The sequence below is a fragment of the Conger conger genome, chromosome 2, assembly GCF_963514075.1.
Source record: "Conger conger chromosome 2, fConCon1.1, whole genome shotgun sequence".
In the NCBI taxonomy this organism is placed as follows: Eukaryota; Metazoa; Chordata; class Actinopteri; order Anguilliformes; family Congridae; genus Conger; species Conger conger.
Genome location: NC_083761.1, coordinates 72,606,276 through 72,627,366, shown reverse-complemented (window position 1 = coordinate 72,627,366; position 21,091 = coordinate 72,606,276). Strand labels below are relative to the sequence as shown.

General features: G+C 44.2%; 1 protein-coding gene across 1 annotated transcript; it reads left to right on the top strand.

The window, feature by feature from the left end:
- LOC133121310 (sterile alpha motif domain-containing protein 9-like) lies at positions 1–4,605 on the top strand. Its single transcript, XM_061230512.1, has one exon. It carries the CDS (start codon positions 1–3, stop codon positions 4,603–4,605), a length of 4,605 nt encoding a protein of 1,534 aa, XP_061086496.1.
- Positions 4,606–21,091: the final 16,486 nt, after the last annotated feature.

Genomic DNA, 21,091 nt, shown 5'->3' with positions numbered 1-21,091 from the left:
ATGTTGAAAAAATACTTTTTTTGTTTTAATTTAGTGGAAGGACATAACTGTCAACCAGTTGAAAAATGGAAGGATTGTGACGTCAGCTCTTGGTTGAAGTCCATAGGAGTGAAAGAGAACTACATTAAGAAAATGAATGAGAAGGAAGTTAGTGGGCAAGTTCTCCTGGGACTAACAAAAAACTATCTGAAAAAAGAAATTGGAATGAAATCAGGGCAGGCTCACTTGATAATCCAAAAAAGGAATGCGCTGATCGAGTCTTCACGAGTGCAAGAACCTCAAAAAGCCCTGAAAAAGAGAAAAGGTGGAGATGAGAAGGAGCAGCAATCGATAGGCAGTCATGACACAGATGCTGGACCAACACAAGTCCCTCCAGATCCAGAGAATAAGTCACACCAGGAACAGTCAGTGAGTGTGTTATCTACAAAGATGGACTGTAAACCACGGCCTGTAGGCAAAAAGGGTTCTGAATGTACATACTTACAGCACAGTGTACTTCTGCCTGAATCTGGTGTTTCTGACCTTATCACACCTTGTCATGAATACAAATCGTTAGCCATAGCAGCTACGTTATGCCGTCAAAGCCTGCAAGCAATGTTTGCAAGAGAGGTTTTTAAATTTGGCTCTGCATGCATGAATATGCGGTCCAATGGTACCATACATTTTGGAGTGATGGACAGTAAATGTGACACTAGCTTTGTACATGGTGAGGTAATAGGTGTTCCTGTGAAAGAGAAAGACATGTACATTGATGCATTTGATCACATTGAAAGAAGTTTCTCAAAGCAGAATAGTGAACATGTGCGAAGGTGCATACATGAACCAGAGTTTATAAAGGTTGGGAACTGCACAGAGGAACATTATGTCATAGAAGTTGACATTGTGCCAGAAATAAGCATTGTGAAAAACCGAGTTTACCCTGTCTGTCTACCAAATTTCCAAAAAGCATCAAACAAAGTTGAGTTTGAAAAGAAAATCTCCTATGAGAGAATAGGCGCTAAAACAGAACCAGTTAGTGATCACGATATGTTCTACCAACATATTAAAGACAGAGATGCAAGGAGAGAAAAGGCTGAACAGTCTTGTCTGATCAACACACCGAATATCGTGCAAAACCTTGGAAGAAAATTGGAGAAGTTGGTGACTGGTGGAAAAAAAGTCATAGACAAAGACCAGTGGTACATTCTTGTCACTAACAAATTTGAAAGTGAGCATTTGAGTTCCATTGACTTCATAGTGAACATGAAGATATTCTGTGTCTTTGACTTTGACCCTGATTCTAACCTGTCTGGATTATGCAAGAAATACCATGATCACCATGCCCCAAACTTGCATTTCCTGCATAGTTACAAAATTTCAAGTGAGATGAACATCAGTGAATTTGCGAGCCATTTGAACTTGTTTGAACAGGTCAGCTGGATTTTTTGCAATGGACGAAATGGCTACCGTGGAAATGAAACTCCCTGTGATGAAATGACCTGGATCAAGACTGCAAAGACTCTTCTGAAGGAGGCAGTGTCGGTGATCTGTAAACAAGTTCTTCCCCCAGGCACCTTTTCAGTGATTTTTCTTCTCACTTCACCAGTGGAGCTACCAATGGTTCACACTTTCTATGAGTTCTACTCTGAGATGCAAGGCCATGAAGACATCATTTGTATTTCGGAATCTGAAGAAAATCACACCACATGGACAGGCTATGCCCAGATATCTTGCAGTCCCGAGACGATAAACAACAAGAGTGTTGTAGGGATGAAAATGAGCCATGTGAATGCCACAGTACAACATGTTCAGCCTCACACTGTGAATTCCAGGCATTTACCCACCCACAGTAATGCAATGTGTCTGCTTGAAACCACTGAAGAAGAAAGGATGTCTTCCTTGGAGATCCTGTGTGTAGACCAATGTGATGATTCCACTGGTGTCTTTGAGGATGAAAAAGAAAAAGTTGAAATGCAGTTTTACAGGGGAGGTAAAGTAAGTTGGGTGAATTTCTGGCTTGCAGAAAACCAAATGGTTGGGAAGTTTATCCAAAGGGACACCTATAAGGAGATTTCCAAATGTCTGAATGACACTCCCAGATGGAGTAAGGACCAAATGCATGTCAACAGCATCAATATGTACCACCACCCAGGAAGTGGTGGGAGCACTGTTGCACGACATGTACTATGGAACAACAGAAAAGATCTAAGATGCGGAGTTGTAAAAGCATCATTCCCAGTGACCCGTGTCGCAGATCATGCTGTAAAACTGCGTGAATATGAGGAAAAAGACCCGCAGAAATGCCTTCCTGTACTCCTCCTGGTGGAGGACTGTGAAAATGACTATCTAGACAGCCTCAGAAATGAATTGGAAGTTGCAATGAAAGCCAAGAAAATCAATCAAGGAATACTGTGTTTTGTTGTTCTGAGCTGCAGACAGTCACATGACCCAGAAAAAATGTGCAAGGACTCACCTTTACAGAACTTTGCGGTGACTCACAAATTATCCGAGGGTGAGAAAAAACAATTTGCCCTGAAAATGACTGAACTTAAAGAACAGCATCCACCGGAGCACCTCTTGACATTTGTGTTGATGAGTAAAGAGTTTGATAGGGAGTATGTTACCAAATTTGTGACTGATTTGCTGGAAGGCATTGATCACTCTTCTGTTTCCACTCGCCTCATTCTGTACGTGGCTTTACTCAACACACATGTTCAAAACTCTTACCTCACTCAGTCTCATTGTGAGGTTCTCTTGCTACTGAGCATGCACCTGAACAAAACACCGGAAACGCTGCGTAAACGCGATGACACATTCTCAAGGCATTTGTTTGAGTCATCGTTAAGTGAACAAGCCAAACTTCTTTTCATACACTTGAGAAATGAGAAGACAAACATCAAATGTATACGCATCATTCATCCATTAGTCGCCAAAGAACTTCTCCAACAGCTTTTATGGAGCGATGTGCAGCAGAGCACTGTAGCCATAGACCTCCTCCATGAAGACATGCTTTTTCAGAACAGTTTTGGAAAAGAGGATTACCACAAATTTCTGCGGGATCTTTGCATGAGGCGCAGCAAGATCAGTAGAGGTGATGAAAAGGACAGTTCCTTTTCACCTCTCATCGAACATATTCTGAAGGCAGAAACCACAGAGAGGGCAGTTGAAGTTCTGCAGAAAGCCTATGAGCGTTTTGGTGACGATGCCTTCTTTGCTCAGCAACTTGCTCGACTGCATTACACAGAAGAAATGTTTGAAAAAGCTGAACACTGGGCAGAGATTGCAGAACGAAAAAAACCAAACAATTCCTTTTTCTTAGACACAAAAGGCCAGGTGTACAAGAGATGGTTCAAAGCGAAATGCAAAGTGCTTGAAGGCGAGATTACTGCTGAAGGCACTGTGGGTGCAATTGGAACAGCACTAAAAGGAATGCAGTGCTTCAGAGCATGCCAGACAGCAGCCAACACAGATAAAGAAAATGTGATCACAGGCTACTTTGCAGAAGTTGACCTTGCATGTGATATTTTGCAGCTCATTTTGCGTGTGTTTCGCAATAGAAAGGAAGAGTGTATGCAGTACCTGCTCTCAGATCACATTCCAGAAGCTGTGAAACATCCCTGGATACATTTTCACAGCGAACTGAAAAGCATTCAGAAAAACATGTGGCAAGCCCTTGAACTGATATCTGAAGACCTAGCATATTTCCAGACTGCCACCACTTCAGGCCATGAACCACTCAGCACTGAAATTAAGATAAACAATCCAGTAAAGTGGCTAGCGAAAAAATCATCCTGGTATGGTGAACTTTTTGGAGAGGTACCATTGCCTAGACTTAACCAAGGTCTGCTGTGCTGGATGAACATTTGCAGCCTTGGTGGTGGTAACATGACTGCAGTCTTTTCACTTTTGTCTGAAAAGAAACGTGCACAGTTAGAACAGATCATTGCTGCTTATCCTTGCAATAAGCATAACTTAGATCAAACTGAAATTGTGACATACATATCGTCACAGATTGCCTTAAGTTGTCTTTCTGCAACTTCCTCCAAACCCGGAACACTTCAAGCCCTTCAGGAACTTAGCCGGAGGTTCCAAAAAGAGAGAGGTAAATGTTCGCCTAATTTTCTTTTTTTACAAACTCTGCTATTCTGGCCTGAAGATGATGATAACAACCATGACAGAGATGCCAAATATGAAATCATCACGGCAGCTGTTGGTGGTCTCAAACAAGGTTACATCAGAAAAATGAAAGATTTACCTCAAAAAGGAAAGAGGCTTTTCACTCATTTCTTTCTTGGCAAAGAAAAAGGACTGAGTAAGATTGTTCACAAGAGCAGCCTGGAAATGTTCAACAAACTTCTCTCAATGTCTGAGAAGAAACAGAAGTGGCTAAGTGGAGATGTGTGGAAAATGCGAGAGGTTGAACTTCTGCTGAAACGTGTTCAAGGTTGGACAAAAGATGGAAAAGTCTACATTGAGGGCGCTGAAAAGAAACCATTCATGATACATGCTTTGAATTCAGATTCAATCCCTTATGAGAATGAAAATGTTGAGTTCTACCTGGGTTTTACTTTCCAAGGGCCAGTTGCTCATGGCATTACAATCAGCAGGAGTAGCAAGGCAAGGTAGAAATCAAACCTTTTCCCGAAGATATACCATCCTGCAGGTTTGCATTTCAACCATAATTTGACCTGCATGACTACTAAGTGGCAGCTCAACAAAATCTCTAGCTGTTGAATGAGGTGTGCTTTGCTAAGGTTAGTGTAAAAAGGTACAGGATGGTAGATCTCCAGGAACAGGGTTGGTTAACATTTCTTTATTCAACTGAACACCTACAGCCTGCCTGCACAAGAGGTATACTCACTGCTCACCTGCATTTTGAAGGGGGCAAGGGAAATGTGTTTTTCTTGAATTATTTTTGAATTCTTGCACTTGGTCACAAATGTTACATTGTAGTGCTTTTAATTTCCAAGAGTTAATTGATTTTGTAATCTGTTAACGTTGAGGTAGCAGCGCAATGATTTTATTATAGCCTTACTTGTTGTTAACATTTAACTAGAATACATACATTAACCCTCCTATTATGTTTGGTCAACTGCTAAATTGTGCTAGAATTACACAGTGACCCATATGTAACCGGAGTTTAATAAAGCAGCCAGCTGGCAGGGGGGGGCGCTTATAATCAATATATCCCATGTACGCTGCTTGTTATCAAATCAAATGAACCTACAACATTAATTACAACTGAGTTTATGAAAACGCAAGAAACCACAGTGAAAACTGTTGAAATGAGAGCAAAGAATGCAAAGAATGCAACATACATTTACTCACTTAGAGGAGAATATTAATCAAATGTTTAATATGTCTGTATATTAGAAAAGAATATTAGAAGAGAATATTAATCAAATGTTTAGTATGTCTGTATATTTTCAATGATTTACTGCTGATAAGTTTGTGTTAGAAGTGCATAAGTGACCCATGTGTAATCTAAAGTTGAGTAAAATAATTAACATGAAGTGAAAAGTACCAAAAATGATTATTATGCTGCAAAAAGTACCAAAAATGATCTATAGGTCGTAGAAAGTTCTGGAAAACACTATATAGTGAATAGCACCGTGTTTTACATGTTTCCCACGTTAATGATTCCAGTTTGTTAGAAGAAACAGCCTACAAAGCAAGATGTATGTAATAAAATCCTTTTTTGTTTTGGAAATCAATAGGGCGATTCGCCACAATGGTTTCAGAACCGAGAAGGTAGCGCTGCCAAGTCAGCTGATGTTTTAGGAGGAGTCAAGATAAGAACAGTGTGGGTGATTGGCCACAATGATGTTTTAACTGTGTATAAAATGGGTGTAAAAATGACAGTCCAGGTCCATGTTTTTGCAAAACTGGTCCGGCTTTATGCACTTGTGCTAAATAAAGTCTGATTTTCCTGAAGAGCTTGCTGCCGTGGTGTCTTTTCCCTCGTGAAGATGTTTTTCGACAAATTGGAGATTTGGACTCTGTCGTTTCCTAGACACGACAGTACAAACTTTGCATTTTTTTATTAAACATAATTACATTGCATTTTGTGTCTGATGTTTTCAATTCGAAGTGCCCATTTTAACAATATTGCTTTGTGTGCTAATGAAGCCATTTTGGACAGTGGCCATGTTTTACCAGAGTTATGTGTAGTTTTGTTTGTTTATGGAGCTTTTGAATTGGTTGCTGATAACTAGGTTTATTATCATGAATAAACATCAAACAATGCAAGGAGTGGCAGAGGAGGAAATTCTTCTAAAATTATATCAACACGTGTCCCTTGAAGGTAACATGTAAAATGTGTGCTGTTATCTGTTAATGAAAATCTATTCAATGTGTTCTGTACAGACCTTGGGTTATTATTCATGGTTGCATGTCTACTATGTTTTTGCCTATTTCAGTAGTGACAGTTAAGCCTCCATGACCAAATCAGGTTATACTGGTTCAGCTGGTTTAGTAGTGGTGTCATGATCATTTTGTTGTATCACACATTTTCTCATACTTTTCGGCACACACACACACGCTCGCACGCACAGGTGCAGATACTGTCCTGATGACAAATCTCAAGCTTAATTGCTTTATTTTTTCGATCCACCAGTTATTTACCTAAAATGTATTGCTGTGTTTGATTTGTAGAGTGAGCAATTTATTCTCACCTTCCTTTGTGTCAAAAATCTGTTTTGAATTACAATTGAATCAATTGACACTGATTTCAGACAAATGTCTACACTTTTGACAATGATCAAATGACAGTAGACCTGGAGCTTGCAAGGAGACTGGGTAGTAAATTCGCATCCTCTCTACACAGATACAATTACAGAGAACCATGGTACAAGCATGTATGACAAGCTATTTCCTTTTCGTAAAAAAACTAATTTACTAGTAACTTAATCAATCCAAAAAGATATGCATTGAAGTGCACTGATTTATAATCACTGTGTGAAATGAGAGGTGCGTTTCACTGCCTGGAGGTTCTCTGCCTCTGACCAGATGTCTGGACTGTAGCAGGGCGTCCTGTAGTGTTGTGGTTAAGGTAAATGACTGGGACACGCATGGTTGGTGGTTCTAATCCCGGTGTGGCCACAATAAGATCTGCACAGCTGTTGGGCCCTTGAGCAAAGGGGTATTTGATGGTTCACTGTTAAGTTTTATGTAGTTGAAAGAGTGTCGGGATTTCCTCCCGTCTGTTTATTGCGAGCCAAGGCAGCCGCTTTTATTCATTCATTGAACGTGCGCTGTGCTGTAAATATATGGAAACCTTATTGCGTAGCCAAGTAGCCTAAATTGAGTTAATTTTTAATTTTGCCTGATTTACTTTTTTTTTAATTAGTAGGCTGGAATGCCTCGCGGCAACAATTGTGTTTAAATGTATACTGCTTCAGCCTTTGGCAAGCTACTTAGAAGGGGGCGGCAAGCGACTGGTAGCTTGAGAGCAACGTGTTGGAGACCATGGTGTAGGACAACGACTTTTCATTGGCAACAGTATTAAACCAACCAACAATATAAAATATTAAGAAGAGCTATTTTATTTAATTGAGTTAAATCGAAACAATGTCTTCTAGAGCTCATGGACTGATAGCCCTACTGGTAGGCAATATTATCCCGGCTTATATTTGGGGGCCGGCCTTTATTTGTCCGAATCGGCCACGCCCCCGGCTATTATCCGAGGCCCGGCTTCAAATAGAATCTCGGACACAATTTGTGGATTTACTGTAGGTTTTTCCACAGGTTAAAAGCATCAAATCCATAACTAGTAAAATACGGCTTTACACTTTAAGCACAGTTCATTCAGTCAGGATTATGATCAAATGTAAAGCCGAATGCATGTCAATACATTTTCTTGTGGTATAATTTAAGTCAATTTCATTCAAAAAGTAATCTGGCCCCAATAATGGAAAAAAAGGCATCAGTTTCTTGTAAGAACCTCTGAACTCCTTACAGAACTTTGCTTGGAACTCAGCCTGTCCTTTGACTGAAGTCTCCACAATGGGAATCTGAGCTGTACGGCAAATCCACTATGGGACTAGCAGGTTTAAGGCAGTGGCCTGCTTAAAGTGCAAAACACAAATGAAGTGAAACACATGATTGTTATAAACACTGCTGGGTTTGATTTCTCTTTTTGTCATCCTCTACCTGTGGGAATCTACCGGGACAAGGTCTTTATTGTGGTTTTGAAAGAGATGTATGGGGAATCCCCAGTTCAGTCCCACATCATGTCCCACTCTTCTGCCCGCTTTTCAACAAAAAATCATTTAAAAGCAAAACATTTCCCGCAATTGAAACGTTCACTCCGAGAAGACTTTTTATGACGGTAGTTCAACACTGGATATGCACTCTCCTATCACTCTCCAACAGTTTTGTTTGCACTGTTTTGTTGTTCCCTGAGCTGAATTGTGTAGTATGACATTTCAGACCTGTAACATAATTATACAGCCACGGATGTGAGTGAGTGTTGTGATGTAATGCTGTCTATCTGGTTACACCTCGCAATGCAGCAGCTGACTGCCATTGGAGATCAGCTGGGGGACCATGAAGTGGACAATCTTCAGAAAAAATAGCCATTCCATACTTTTGCTACCATGCTGTCTAATTTATTGAGTGTAATTTGTACTGTCTGTGTACCATGTAACTTTGATAGTACCAGAAAGTTCTGTTTTGCTTTGTGAAATATGAGCTGTTTCACATATGTCATATAATTGTGTCAGTCTGTTTGTAAAAAGCTGTACCGAAAGCAAATTCCACCAATTTGTAGTAATTTAACTAAACTGAACTGAACTGCTCTTTCTCCATTTTAGAACCAGAAGCAGACAGGGGTGTGGAAAATGGCAGGTTTACTAGCAGGTGAAGGGGCAGACAGAGCGTAGTCAAAAAGCAGACCAGGGTCAAAAACCGGGGGGTCAATCCAGTAAGGCAGAGGTACAGAAATCCACAACACACAAAGAATAGTCCAGGGAAGCAGGCAGGGGTCAAAACAGGAAATCCACAAAAATACACAAAGGCAAGGACTAGGAAACAAGGGCAAGGAAACAAGGAGGCTAGAACTGGGGGAAGGGATTAAGGGATGAAGGGCTCAGGACTCAAAACAGGACAAGACGAAATAGCAGTGTGCAACTAAAAAAGACAGGTATAAATACACGGGAATGAGACAAACTAGGCGGGGCATGGGAGTGAGGGCGGTCTAACAAACAAACATCAGGTGAGACACATGAAAGGGTAATAGGACAATGATGAGGGGGAAACAAAAACGCAAACTGGATTCACAAAGACACACATGTAATACAAACGGCTCCGGATTAGGGAGTAGACAATTTGCAGAGAATCAGGAGATGCAGAGATACAGAGAGACAGGTGCGAATACTTCGCTGAAACTAAGCAAGTAATCAGTGATAGAATAGGGAGGCGGAGTTACAGAACAGAATTGAAACTGGAGATGCGTTAGTAAGTTAGTTAAGTGATTTAAATTACAAATTCCCAAACCTAGTGAATGTTAGTTTGTTAGTTTGACAAACATATGAGTGTTTTAGTATAATTAGTACTGTACAAATTCTATGTTAGTTGGGATGAGTAAATTAGTGCTATTTACAAACATGAAATGGAGAGAAAGCAGGAAGTAAGGAATGCAAGATTGGAAGGAAGATTGAACCCCGGAACTACTGTAAACACCCGAATAGTAGGGCACGCAAACAAGGGAGTGACTGGGCTAGTAAACATTCAGACTCAGACATCACAGGGGAAGACGAGTGCAAAGACTAATGACTGTAAACAGAACACCAGATACGAATATGAAAAATAATAAATAACAAGAACAACAATAATAAACCATGACAAACTAACAAAGGACAGAAGACAGGAACATAACAAATCTATTGACAACATTTTACTTTGGAACATGAACCAATTTTACCACATTATCATTGGATATAATATTTCATCACCACCATCCTTTATCACAGGGGTTTTCAATCTTTTTTGACACGCGCTCCCCCCAGTTTGTACGTTTGTCACCCCAGGATGTTCTCTATAACATCCTCTCTTGCCAGGCAGTACACTGGGGAAGGAGCCTCTGTCTCGCTACAAGTATCCCAGAAGCCCAATGAGCGAATAGCAATCAGTCAGTTGATGAGTACTGCTTGGGTGTACAGCACTCTGTGTGTGCATGGGTGTGCAGCACTCTGTGTGTGCATGGGTGTGCAGCACTCTGTGTGTGCATGGGTGTACAGCACTCTGTGTGTGCAGTTACCTGTACTGTAAATGCCCTCAGGGTGCAGATGACAAATGATGACACTTTTTTTTTGAGCAGACATGGCTGACCTACCGTTATGCTCACGTCATTGTTACATTTCCTTCAATGGCACCTCAATAATTCAATATTGTCAAGAAGTCTACAAACTGGTGAACGTCTGTGTCTGTGTATCTGTATCTGTCCGTGCACACACACACACACACACACACACACTCTTGTGTACAGCAGAAGCTGAATGACAGTGATATGGAGGACAAGCCCGCACGGCCGCCGGTCACATCCGTGCAAGAGACGCCTGCCCGGCCGGTACGCGTGGAGGACCCGGTGGACTCCATGCTGAAGGATATGGCCACCATCATCTTCTGCACCTTCCTCTTGGCAGGATGGTGGCCTTTGTCATCACGTATCCCAAGGTGAGCTCCTCCTTTGTTTCTACTGCTGGGGCGGCCTGTAGCGTAGTGGTTAAGGTAAATGACTGGGACGCGTGAGGTCGGTGGTTCTAATCGCGGTGTAGCCACAATAAGATCCCCACAGCCGTTGGACCATTGAGCAAGGCCCTTAACCCTGCATTGCTCCAGGGGAGGATTGTCTCCTGCTTAGTCTAATCAACTGAACGTCGCCCTGGATAAGAGCGTCTGCCAAATGCCATTAATGTAATGTCATGAAAGGCAGTTGGAAAATGTTACAAAACTTGTAGAACTACAAACAGAGTTTGGGTTCATTTGCACTGTTATAAATCTGATTGATGGATGGTAAAACGTATCTTTGGGGACTGTTTTCCTGGAAGTGAGAGGCAGAGTGGAGGTTGGACAACGGCTGTGCAGATCTTATTGTGGCTACACCAGGGGGTCGAACCACCGACCTTGCGGGTCATGTACCTTAACCACTACGCTACAGGCCTTTCAAGTTCACAATACTCGCATGTACCCCAAGCACATAGTAATTATGTTTTTATTTATCTTGCATTACATGGTTCAATGTGAGGTGTTAATGTGCGATAGAAAAATGGCCAGGTAATGAATGACGATTAATTGAGTGCAGTTCATTACATTTTATCCGAAGCGACGTACAAAATGGTGCCTATCAGGGTCATAGAACAAACAACCGAACACGCCAGATAAGGTACAATTCACATATGATTGGTTGCAAGGCCGAGTACACAAGGTAGATAGGTAGATAGGCCTGATTAGTTTGTAACTACCATGACAAGGCATCTACAATTTCAGGAACTACAGTACCGAGACAAATACAAATTCCTAGGTTAAGGTCGGAAATAGCGCACAGTTCCTCTTTCTGGTGGTGAAGTGTTGTGTGTGGCCCCTGCAGTGCACCGGGATCTGAAGCCACACAACATCCTGGTGTCCATGCCCAGCGCACACGGCCGCGTGCGGGCCATGATCTCAGACTTCGGCCTGTGTAAGAAGCTGGCCGTGGGCCGGCACAGCTTCAGCAGGAGGTCGGGCGTGCCGGGCACTGAGGGCTGGATCGCTCCCGAGGTCCTGAGCGAAGACTGCAAGGACAACCCGGTGAGTGTGTTCACAGCGCGTTACTCATGCCACATACACACACACACGCTCACCACACACACACAAACTCACCGCACACGCTCACCACACGCTCACCACCAGTGGAGGCTCCTCCATAGAGGTGGAGGAGGCCTGGCCTCCCCAATAATTTGAGAGAAGAGAGAGATTTAAAAAAAACAATAAATATATTTATTTTATTTATTTATTTTAACAAAAAACATATTTTTTATTTTTTATATTCATATTATTTTAGTTTTGTTCATAAATCTAAATTTTCCCATGGCTAAAACCCAATATTGCAATTGTAAAGCAACAGGCCAGATTTCCCTATCAGTTTGTATTAAGGGAGGCCAGGCCTCCCCTAGGAAATTAGCTTCTCATAGAAGTCAATGTAATGCATTTTTTTTCATGCCAATATGTGATTGGCCAGATCACTGAAAACGGGTGGGCAACGGAGGCCTGGCCTCACCATGCATTGTGTCCAGGGCTGAAAGATTGACATTTTGTTCGTCCAATCACATGCTACTGGTTCATTTGGAATCAACTATCCTTTCCTTTCCTATTCAACACAGAAGCCATTTTGAGAATTCGCCAGTCACTTCAGTCAAACAAACACTCGCCATAGTGGCTACGAGTGTCCTATCAACTTGTGCTTTTGAGGAAATTTAGGGAACACCCCTGGCTATCATCCCTGAAGTTTATAGCTCATTTGGCCAAATACTTTTGCTTAAAAGATTCTGGCGCAATTTGAGATCTTGGGCTGGAGATATGCAGATATCAGATACTAGGGAGTGAGAATGACATTCAATAGGTCATGTTAGACACCATTTGGGATTTATTGAACAGTTTTATTTTTAATTTAGTCCATTTCGTTTTAGTACAAGTCAATTTAATAATCTTCCATATCAAATTACTGAATTGTTGCTCTGTGAGGAAATTCACTCTAAATACGAATAGAGTGCTGCCCTCTAGTGGATAACGTTAACGTTAAACCCTTCACTCTAGGCATTTCTCCTTGAGTTGACAACATCTCTGAGACAGATTTCGAAAGCAAAAGCTGCTGCTGCTAATCGCTCGTTGACATTTATCTCTGAATATCTGTAGTTTGGACATTTTTACAGTTGAAGTTTAGCTCATTGTTTTCCATCCAGTTAGCTGTGTGTGTTCGAGTAAGCCTAGATTAGCCAGGCAAAATGGATGTGAAAGAGGAAAATGTACTTGGAACAGGTGCTTGTGGTGGTGGCATGGGTCCGAATCCAGTGGAAGAGGAGGATGGAGTTCAACCTAGATGCAAGCCATGCGATGGTAAAGAAAATCTAGTCGACTATTTGTTGTCCCAGCCATTCCATACTTTAGACCATGCTTCAAAAGTGAAGATAAAATCTGCTGGCCGACCAACTCCAGAAGTCAAGATGAGTCGTGTGACTCGAGCCGGCGGTAAGCAGAAACAGAATGAATATTATAAGATGAAAGCGGGCTGGTATGACAGGTATTCCTGGATGGCGGGGAGCGCTAAGACCAACTGTTTGTACTGTTGGCCATGCCTTCTGATGGGGAAGAAACAAGCACCTTTTGACGTTTGGTCTGTGCAAGGATTCAGTGATGCTAAGAATTTAGACAGGGCTACGAAAAGGCATGACCAGTGCAGTGAGCACATTGGTTCGAATACCAGGCTGAAGCTATTTGGCCGCGTGCCTATCAATGAGTTGATAGATGAGGGAGCTCGTTTACACAGAGCAAACTACAATATGCAAGTGAGAAGAAACAGAGATGCATTAATCCGTCTCATCGATGCAACATGTTATCTTGGAATGCAAGAACAGGCTTTTAGAGGGCATGACGAGACTGAGCAGTCTGCTAATAAGGGAAACTACAAGGAGTTAGTGGCCCTGATAGCGCGCTATGATGCCTTATTAGCGGAGCATATTGCAAAAGCTACTGTGTTCTCTGGCCTATCTAAAACCATCCAGAATGATTTGATTGCAGCTATTGCAGCGACAATTAAAGATGACAGATGTCATTTCTTCAGGAAGGCACAAGGCTAAGCTCTGCACAATGAATTTCATCAGCCAGAACTTTCTGACTGTAGCTTACACTCCAAATAGTATGCCTTTGGCCAGCACAAAGACAGATAAGAGAACAGGGAACATTCCATCGCGAGTGAAGTGAGCAAGCGGAAAAAAATGGCCTCCTCAATTCTGGAAGTCACCAGCCTCCACTGCTCACCACACACACACAAACTCGCCACACACGCTCACCACACGCTCACCACACACGCTCACCACACGCTCACCACACACACACAACACACACACACACACACTCACCACACACACACACACACACACACACACACACTCACCACACACACACACACACACACACACACACCACACACGCTCACCACACACACACAACACACACACACACACACTAACCACACACACACAACACACACACACACACACCACACACACGCAACACACACACACACACACTAACCACACACACACAACACACACACACACACACCACACACACGCAACACACACACACACACTCACCACACACACACACACAACACACACACACACACACTCACCACACACACACTCACACACACACACACACACCACACACGCTCACCACACACACACACACACTAACCACACACACACAACACACACACACACGCAACACACACACGCAACACACACACACACACACTCACCACACACACATACACACAAAAACACACATGCACGCACGCAACACACACACAACACACACACACACACCACACACACACAACACACACACACGCACACTCACCACACACACATACACACAAAAACACACATGCACGCACGCCACACACACACGACACACACACACGACACACAACACACACACAAGCAACACACACACACATGCGACACACACGCACACATGCACCCCACCCACATGCCCCCGACACACATAACACACACACACACACACACACACAAACCCACGCACACAACACACACACACACACACACACACACACGCCACCCACACAAAGACACTAGGGCCACACCCTAGTGAGTATGTTTACAGCACATAACACACACCCTGACTGGAGACATAAAAAATAGTAAGGATTGGTATCTGTTTCCTTAGAAATGCATTTACAGTCGGCTATTAATAAGAGAATTGGGCGGTGGTCCAACAATGGCCTACCAACGATAATCTGACAAACAAGCTGCAAATGAGCAGTATTAGGCTGAAAACGCTCTGAATCTGTGATTGGCCAGGTGAGCCCATGAGTAGAAATGTCAGTGAACCACTGCTGCGGCTGCCATTGTGCGGTTGCCTGTTTCACCAGTCGCCCACGTCCTGAAAGCCTCATTTAGCCTTCCCCGCACTATGCCTTCAGCAAGTATCGCTTCACAAAATTGACGTATTTTCAACTGACAAACGTGTTTCTCAACACTTTGCACCTCTGTTTTGTTACGTCAGAGGGAACACAGCCAATTCCAATGGAATTCCAAAATCGAAAATTGATAGTTCCTGTTTACAGTTGGGAGGAAGTTGTGCACACCTAAAGTGTGCAGTGCAGTCACACTCTGCCAGACCAGGCGTCTCTTGCGAAACGTGCAAAACCTCTTTCGAGTCATAACACATGGGACTGTGAGCTCGGTGAGATGGGCCCTCTGGTTATCAAATTGGGTTAGTAGCACAATCTGTGTGAGGTTATTAAACAAATTATATCCATGAATGTGGCTTTATTCAATAACATTTCAATGAGTTAATTATGATTTTTCCCTTGATACAGATATCTGTGTTGTTATCAGCTGACCAATAGGCTACAAGGAAATATCATGATGTTGTTTTCCTTCAAGAACCCATTAGTCCCATGTCCGAAAGAATTCTGCATTCTGGGAATTCCTCAAAATCTTGTTTATTCTGACAACGCAGTTCACCTAGGATAGGATGTCTTCTGGTTTGCCAGACTGTGTTCATCAGCTCATGTTTGTGAGCTGAGCAGAGCAGGGTCCGTGAGATACTGTGCATTGACCTGAACGGCCGCTGTGCTTGTGCAGACCTGTACAGTGGACATCTTCTCCGCGGGCTGTGTGTTTTACTACGTGGTCTCACACGGCTGCCACCCCTATGGCAAGGCCCTGCAGCGGCAAGCCAACATCCTCCTGGGAGCCTGCAGCCTGGAGCGACTTCAGACAGACCGACATGGTCAGACTCTCTCTTTATCACACTTCTCAGCGTTCTGACTGTGACACCCTGGATGGGAATGTGGTGCATGCTGGGCCATAAACCATACACACAGGTATGGAATGTTCTTTGGTTTTTGTTGTTGTTGTTTTTTTGTAATAATAATCATTGTATTAGGTTTTCAGGTCTGGTTTTTTTTTTTTTTTTTTTAATCATTCCGGATGTGGTAACAAATGCCAAACTTCTGAGACCATGTGAAATGCTTTAAAACAAAAAAAAACAAAAAAACAAAAAAAAAGACTTCATTGGGTGTTGATAAAACCGCCAATCTGATCATGTGATGTGTTTGTTGTGGGGCGACATTAGCTCAGGCTGTAAGAGCAGGTGTCTGGCAGTTGGAGGGTTGCCGGTTCGATCCCCCGCCTGGGCTGTGTCGAAGTGTCCCTGAGCAAGACACCTAACCCCCAAATGCTCCTGATGAGCTGGTCGGTGCCTTGCATGGCAACCAATCGCTGTGTGTGTGTGTGTGTGTGAATGAGTGAATGAGTGAATGAGTGAATGAGAAGCATCATGTACAGCGCTTTGGATAAAGGCGCTATATATAAATGCCAACCATTTTTGGAAGCTGCAAGGCCTCAGGGCTGATTGGCTGCCTTATCAACACCTATTAGATATTTGAAGTGATGTTTTGTCCCGAAGGTATTTTAATGTGGCCACTGAATTGGTTTACTACTGCATCAGGTATGACCAAAGAAAAAAACCAATACGCCAATTGTTACTGGCTTAAAAAACATTAGATAACTGTCCATACGGTCTATCGCCCAGCCATTTGAGAATGTATAGTGAAAGAGAGCCTATTTAGTCAGCTAAACTGCATTTAGAGTTCTTTCCATTTGACTTGGTTGGGATTACGGAGTGAGAAGTAGCGTCTTCATGGTGACTAACGCTGGTCCGTTGGCTCTGGTCTGTGCAGAAGGCATCGTGGCGACTGATCTCATACTGCAGATGCTGAGCATGGAGCCCCAGAAGAGACCATCTGCTGAGAGTGTGCTCAAACATCCCTTCTTCTGGAGCCTGGAGAAGCAACTGCAGTTCTTCCAGGTCTCTCTCTCTCTCTCTCTCTCTCTCTCCCTGTCTCTATCTCTGTCTCTCTCTCCATCTCTGTCTCTCTCCATCTCTTATCTCTCTCCCTCTCTTATCTCTTTCCCAGTCTCTCTCTGTCTCAGTCTCTATCTCTGTCTCAGTCTCTCTCTCTGTCTCTATCTCTGTCTCTCTCTCTCTCTGTCTGTCTCTCTCTTTCTCTGTATCTCTCTGTCTCTCTCTCTCTGTCTATCTCCATCTTATCTCTCTCTCTCTGGTGGATACACAGTGCTGCATGTACACTCACTGAGCATCTCTGAACACAGAATGCATCCAATCTCTTAAGTAGATTGGCTACAACAGCTGAAGTCTAAAAAATAAGTCTAATAGATGCCTAATAAAGTTCTCAGTGAGTGTATGTCTGACTCATTTGTGTGTTGTGCTCAGTGAGAGTATGTCTGAGTCATTAGCGTGTTGTGCTCAGTGAGTGTATGTCTCATTTGTGTGTTGTGCTCAGTGAGTTTATGTCTCATTTGTGCGTTGTGCTCAGTGAGTGTATGTCTGACTCATTTGTGTGTTGTGTGCTTCCTGCAGGACGTGAGTGACAGGATAGAGAAGGAGCCGCTGGAAGGACCAATCATCCGGCAGCTAGAGGGAGGGGGGCGGGCAGTGGTGCAGGGTGACTGGAGGGAGCACATCACTGTCCCCTTACAGACCGGTAAGCGCTGCTGTCGTTAATGCGTACTACGCTGTCCTATGGTACTAACACCACAGACTACTACGAAACAGTTTTTAGGTAAAATTCTTCAATGTGACTGTGGTGATTCTGCATTTTTGATAGACGTGTAATTTGAAGTATTTTCTGTTTGTTAATGACTTTCAATGATGTTTTGTTCCCGGTAGATCTGCGCAATATAAAGGCGGATCAGTCCGGGATCTGCTCCGAGCCATGAGGAATAAGGCAGGTTTCATGAGCTGACTGTAGTGTGTAGTGAGACTGTAGTGAGACTGTAGTGTGTGGTGAGACTGTAGTGTGTGGTGAGACTGTAGTGTGTGGTGAGACTGTAGTGTGTAGTGTGACTGTATTGTGTAGTGTGACTGTAGTGTGTAGTGTGACTGTAGTGTGTAGTGTGACTGTAGTGTGTAGTGTGACTGTAGTGTGTAGTGTGACTAGTGTGTAGTGTGACTGTAGTGTGACTGTAGTGTGTAGTGTGACTGTAGTGCGACTGTAGTGTGACTGTACTGAGACTGTAGTATGACTGTAGTGCGACTGTAGTGTGTAGTGTGACTGTACTGCGAGTGTAGTGTGTAGTGAGACTGTAGTGAGACTGTAGTGTGTAGTGTGTAGTGAGACTGTAGTGTGATTGTAGTGTGTAGTGAGACTAGTGTGACTGTAGTGTGTAGTGTGACTGTAGTGTGTAGTGAGACTGTCGTGTGTAGTGTGACTGTACTGCGAGTGTACATTACATTACATTACATTATTGGCATTTGGCAGACGCTCTTATCCAGAGCGACGTACAACAAAGTGCATACCCATAACCAGGGATAAGTTCGCTGAAAGACAATTTCAACTGCTACCTGTACAACAAAGATAAGGACAAGGGCCATTTTTTATTTTTTATTTTTATTTTTTTTTTTGAACAAACAAACAAACAAGAGCAAAAGTGACCAAAGTTAACTATCCAAACACTGCTTACTTAGCCAACTAAAAATACCGATACACAAAGCAAGTCACAGAGACAACAATTAAGGTTCACAGGGAGGTAGGGAGGGATGGGGAGAGGTGCTGCTTGAAGAGGTGCGTCTTCAGCTTGCGCTTGAAGGTGGGGAGAGATTCTATAGTTCTGACCTCAACGGGGAGTTCGTTCCACCACCGTGGAGCCAGAACAGACAGTAGTCGTGAGCGTGAGGTGGAGGTTCTGAGAGGGGGAGGTGCCAAGCGGCCTGTGGAGGCTGAACGAAGAGGTCTGGCAGGGGTGTAGGGTCTGATGATTTTTTGCAGATAAGCTGGGGAAGACCCTTTAACTGCTTGGAAGGCTAGCACCAATGTTTTGAATTTGATGCGAGCCATGACAGGCAGCCAGTGGAGGGAAGTAAGCAGGGGGGTGACGTGTGAGTATTTGGGAAGGTTGAAGACCAGACGAGCTGCTGCATTCTGGATGAGTTGGAGGGGTCTGATGGCGGACGCTGGGAGGCCAGCCAAGAGGGAATTGCAGTAGTCCAGGCGGGACAGAACCATCGCTTGGACCAGGAGCTGGGCCGAGTAGGGGGTGAGAAAGGGGCGGATTCTCCGTATGTTGTAGAGGAAGAACCTGCAAGACCGGGTCACCGCCGCAATGTTCTCGGAAAGGGACAGTCTGCTGTCCATCACCACGCCGAGGTTCCTTGCACTGGGTGACGGCGTGAGTGTGGTATCCCCGAGAGAAATGGAGAGATCCAGATGGGGAGAGGTATTAGCAGGGATGAATATCATTTCAGTTTTACCTGGGTTGAGCTTTAGATGGTGGTTGTCCATCCAGCTCTGGATGTCCCTCAGGCAAGCAGAGATACGGGCTGAAACCTGCGTATCAGACGGCGGGAACGAGACGAAGAGTTGGGTATCGTCCGCATAGCAGTGGTAGGATAGCCCATGTGCAGTGATCACAGGGCCAAGGGAGCGAGTGTAGAGAGAAAAAAGAAGCGGGCCAAGGACTGAGCCCTGGGGAACCCCTGTGGCGAGGGGCCGAGGTGTCGATACCGAACCAGCCCAGGCAACCTGGAAGGAGCGACCAGAGAGGTAGGACTCAATCCAGTCCAGGGCTGTGCCACAGATGCCCGTTGCTGACAGGGCAGACAGGAGGATGGAGTGATCCACAGTGTCGAAGGCAGCAGAGAGATCTAGAAGAATGAGGATAGAGGAGAGGGAGGCTGCTCGTGCGGCATGAAGTGACTCACTGACGGAGAGGAGCGCAGTCTCTGTCGAGTGGCCCGATCTGAAGCCAGACTGATGGGGGTCTAGCAGGTTGTTGTTAGAAAAGAAAGAAGAAAGTTGAGTAGAAGCAGCTCGTTCTATAGTTTTAGAAAGGAAAGGAAGAAGAGATACCGGGCGGTAGTTCTGGATGATGGAGGGATCCAGGGTAGGCTTTTTTAGCAGCGGAGTGATGTGGGCCCTCTTGGAGGATGCCGGAAAACAGCCAGAAGACAGGGAGGAGTTGACAAGGGAGGTGACAAATGGGAGAATGTCAGGTGTGATAGTTTGGAGAAGAGAAGAGGGGATAGGGTCAAGGGCACAGGTTGTAGGGCGGTGGCAGAGCAGGAGTTGAGAAACATCAGAGTCCGTAAGGGGGGAGAAAGTGGAAAATGAAGGGATGGGCCTAGAGGGGGGGAGGGGCACAGTGAGGGGGGTGGTGGTTGTAAAGGATCTGCGGATGACTGTGACCTTCTCATCGAAGAAATCAGAAAAGTCATCAGCAGCGAAGGAGGACTGAGGAGGAGGCGGTGCGTTGAGGAGAGAGGAGAAAATGGAGAAAAGTTTCCGGGGGTTAGAAGCAGAGTTCTGAATTTGCGTTTGATAGTATTTTGCTTTGGCGGCAGTGACATCGGAAGAGAATGCCGCCAGGAGAGACTGGTAAGTCATGAGGTCGGAAGCGTCTCTGGATTTCCCCCACTTCCTCTCCACTGCGCGGAGGCTGGCCCTGGAGGTACGGAGGGTATCAGATATCCAAGGACTGGGAGGGGATGTGCGAGGTGGTTTTGAGACAGGGGGACAGAGAGAGTCAAAGGCGGAGGAGAGAGATGAAAGGAGAGTGGCAGATGCAGAGTCAGCGGGGAGTTTGGAGAAGGATTCGAGAGGGGGGAGTGAGGCGGTGACGGTGCTGGCAAAGGAAGAGGGTGAGAGGGAGCGGAGGTTACGGCGGGCTGAGGAAGTGTGGGTGGGAGGAGGATGGGGAGGAAGAGGGAGGGAGAATGAGATGAAGTGGTGATCAGATGTATGCAGAGGGGTAACCGTGAAATCGGAGCATGAGCAGTTCCTTACAAAGACAAGGTCTAGGAC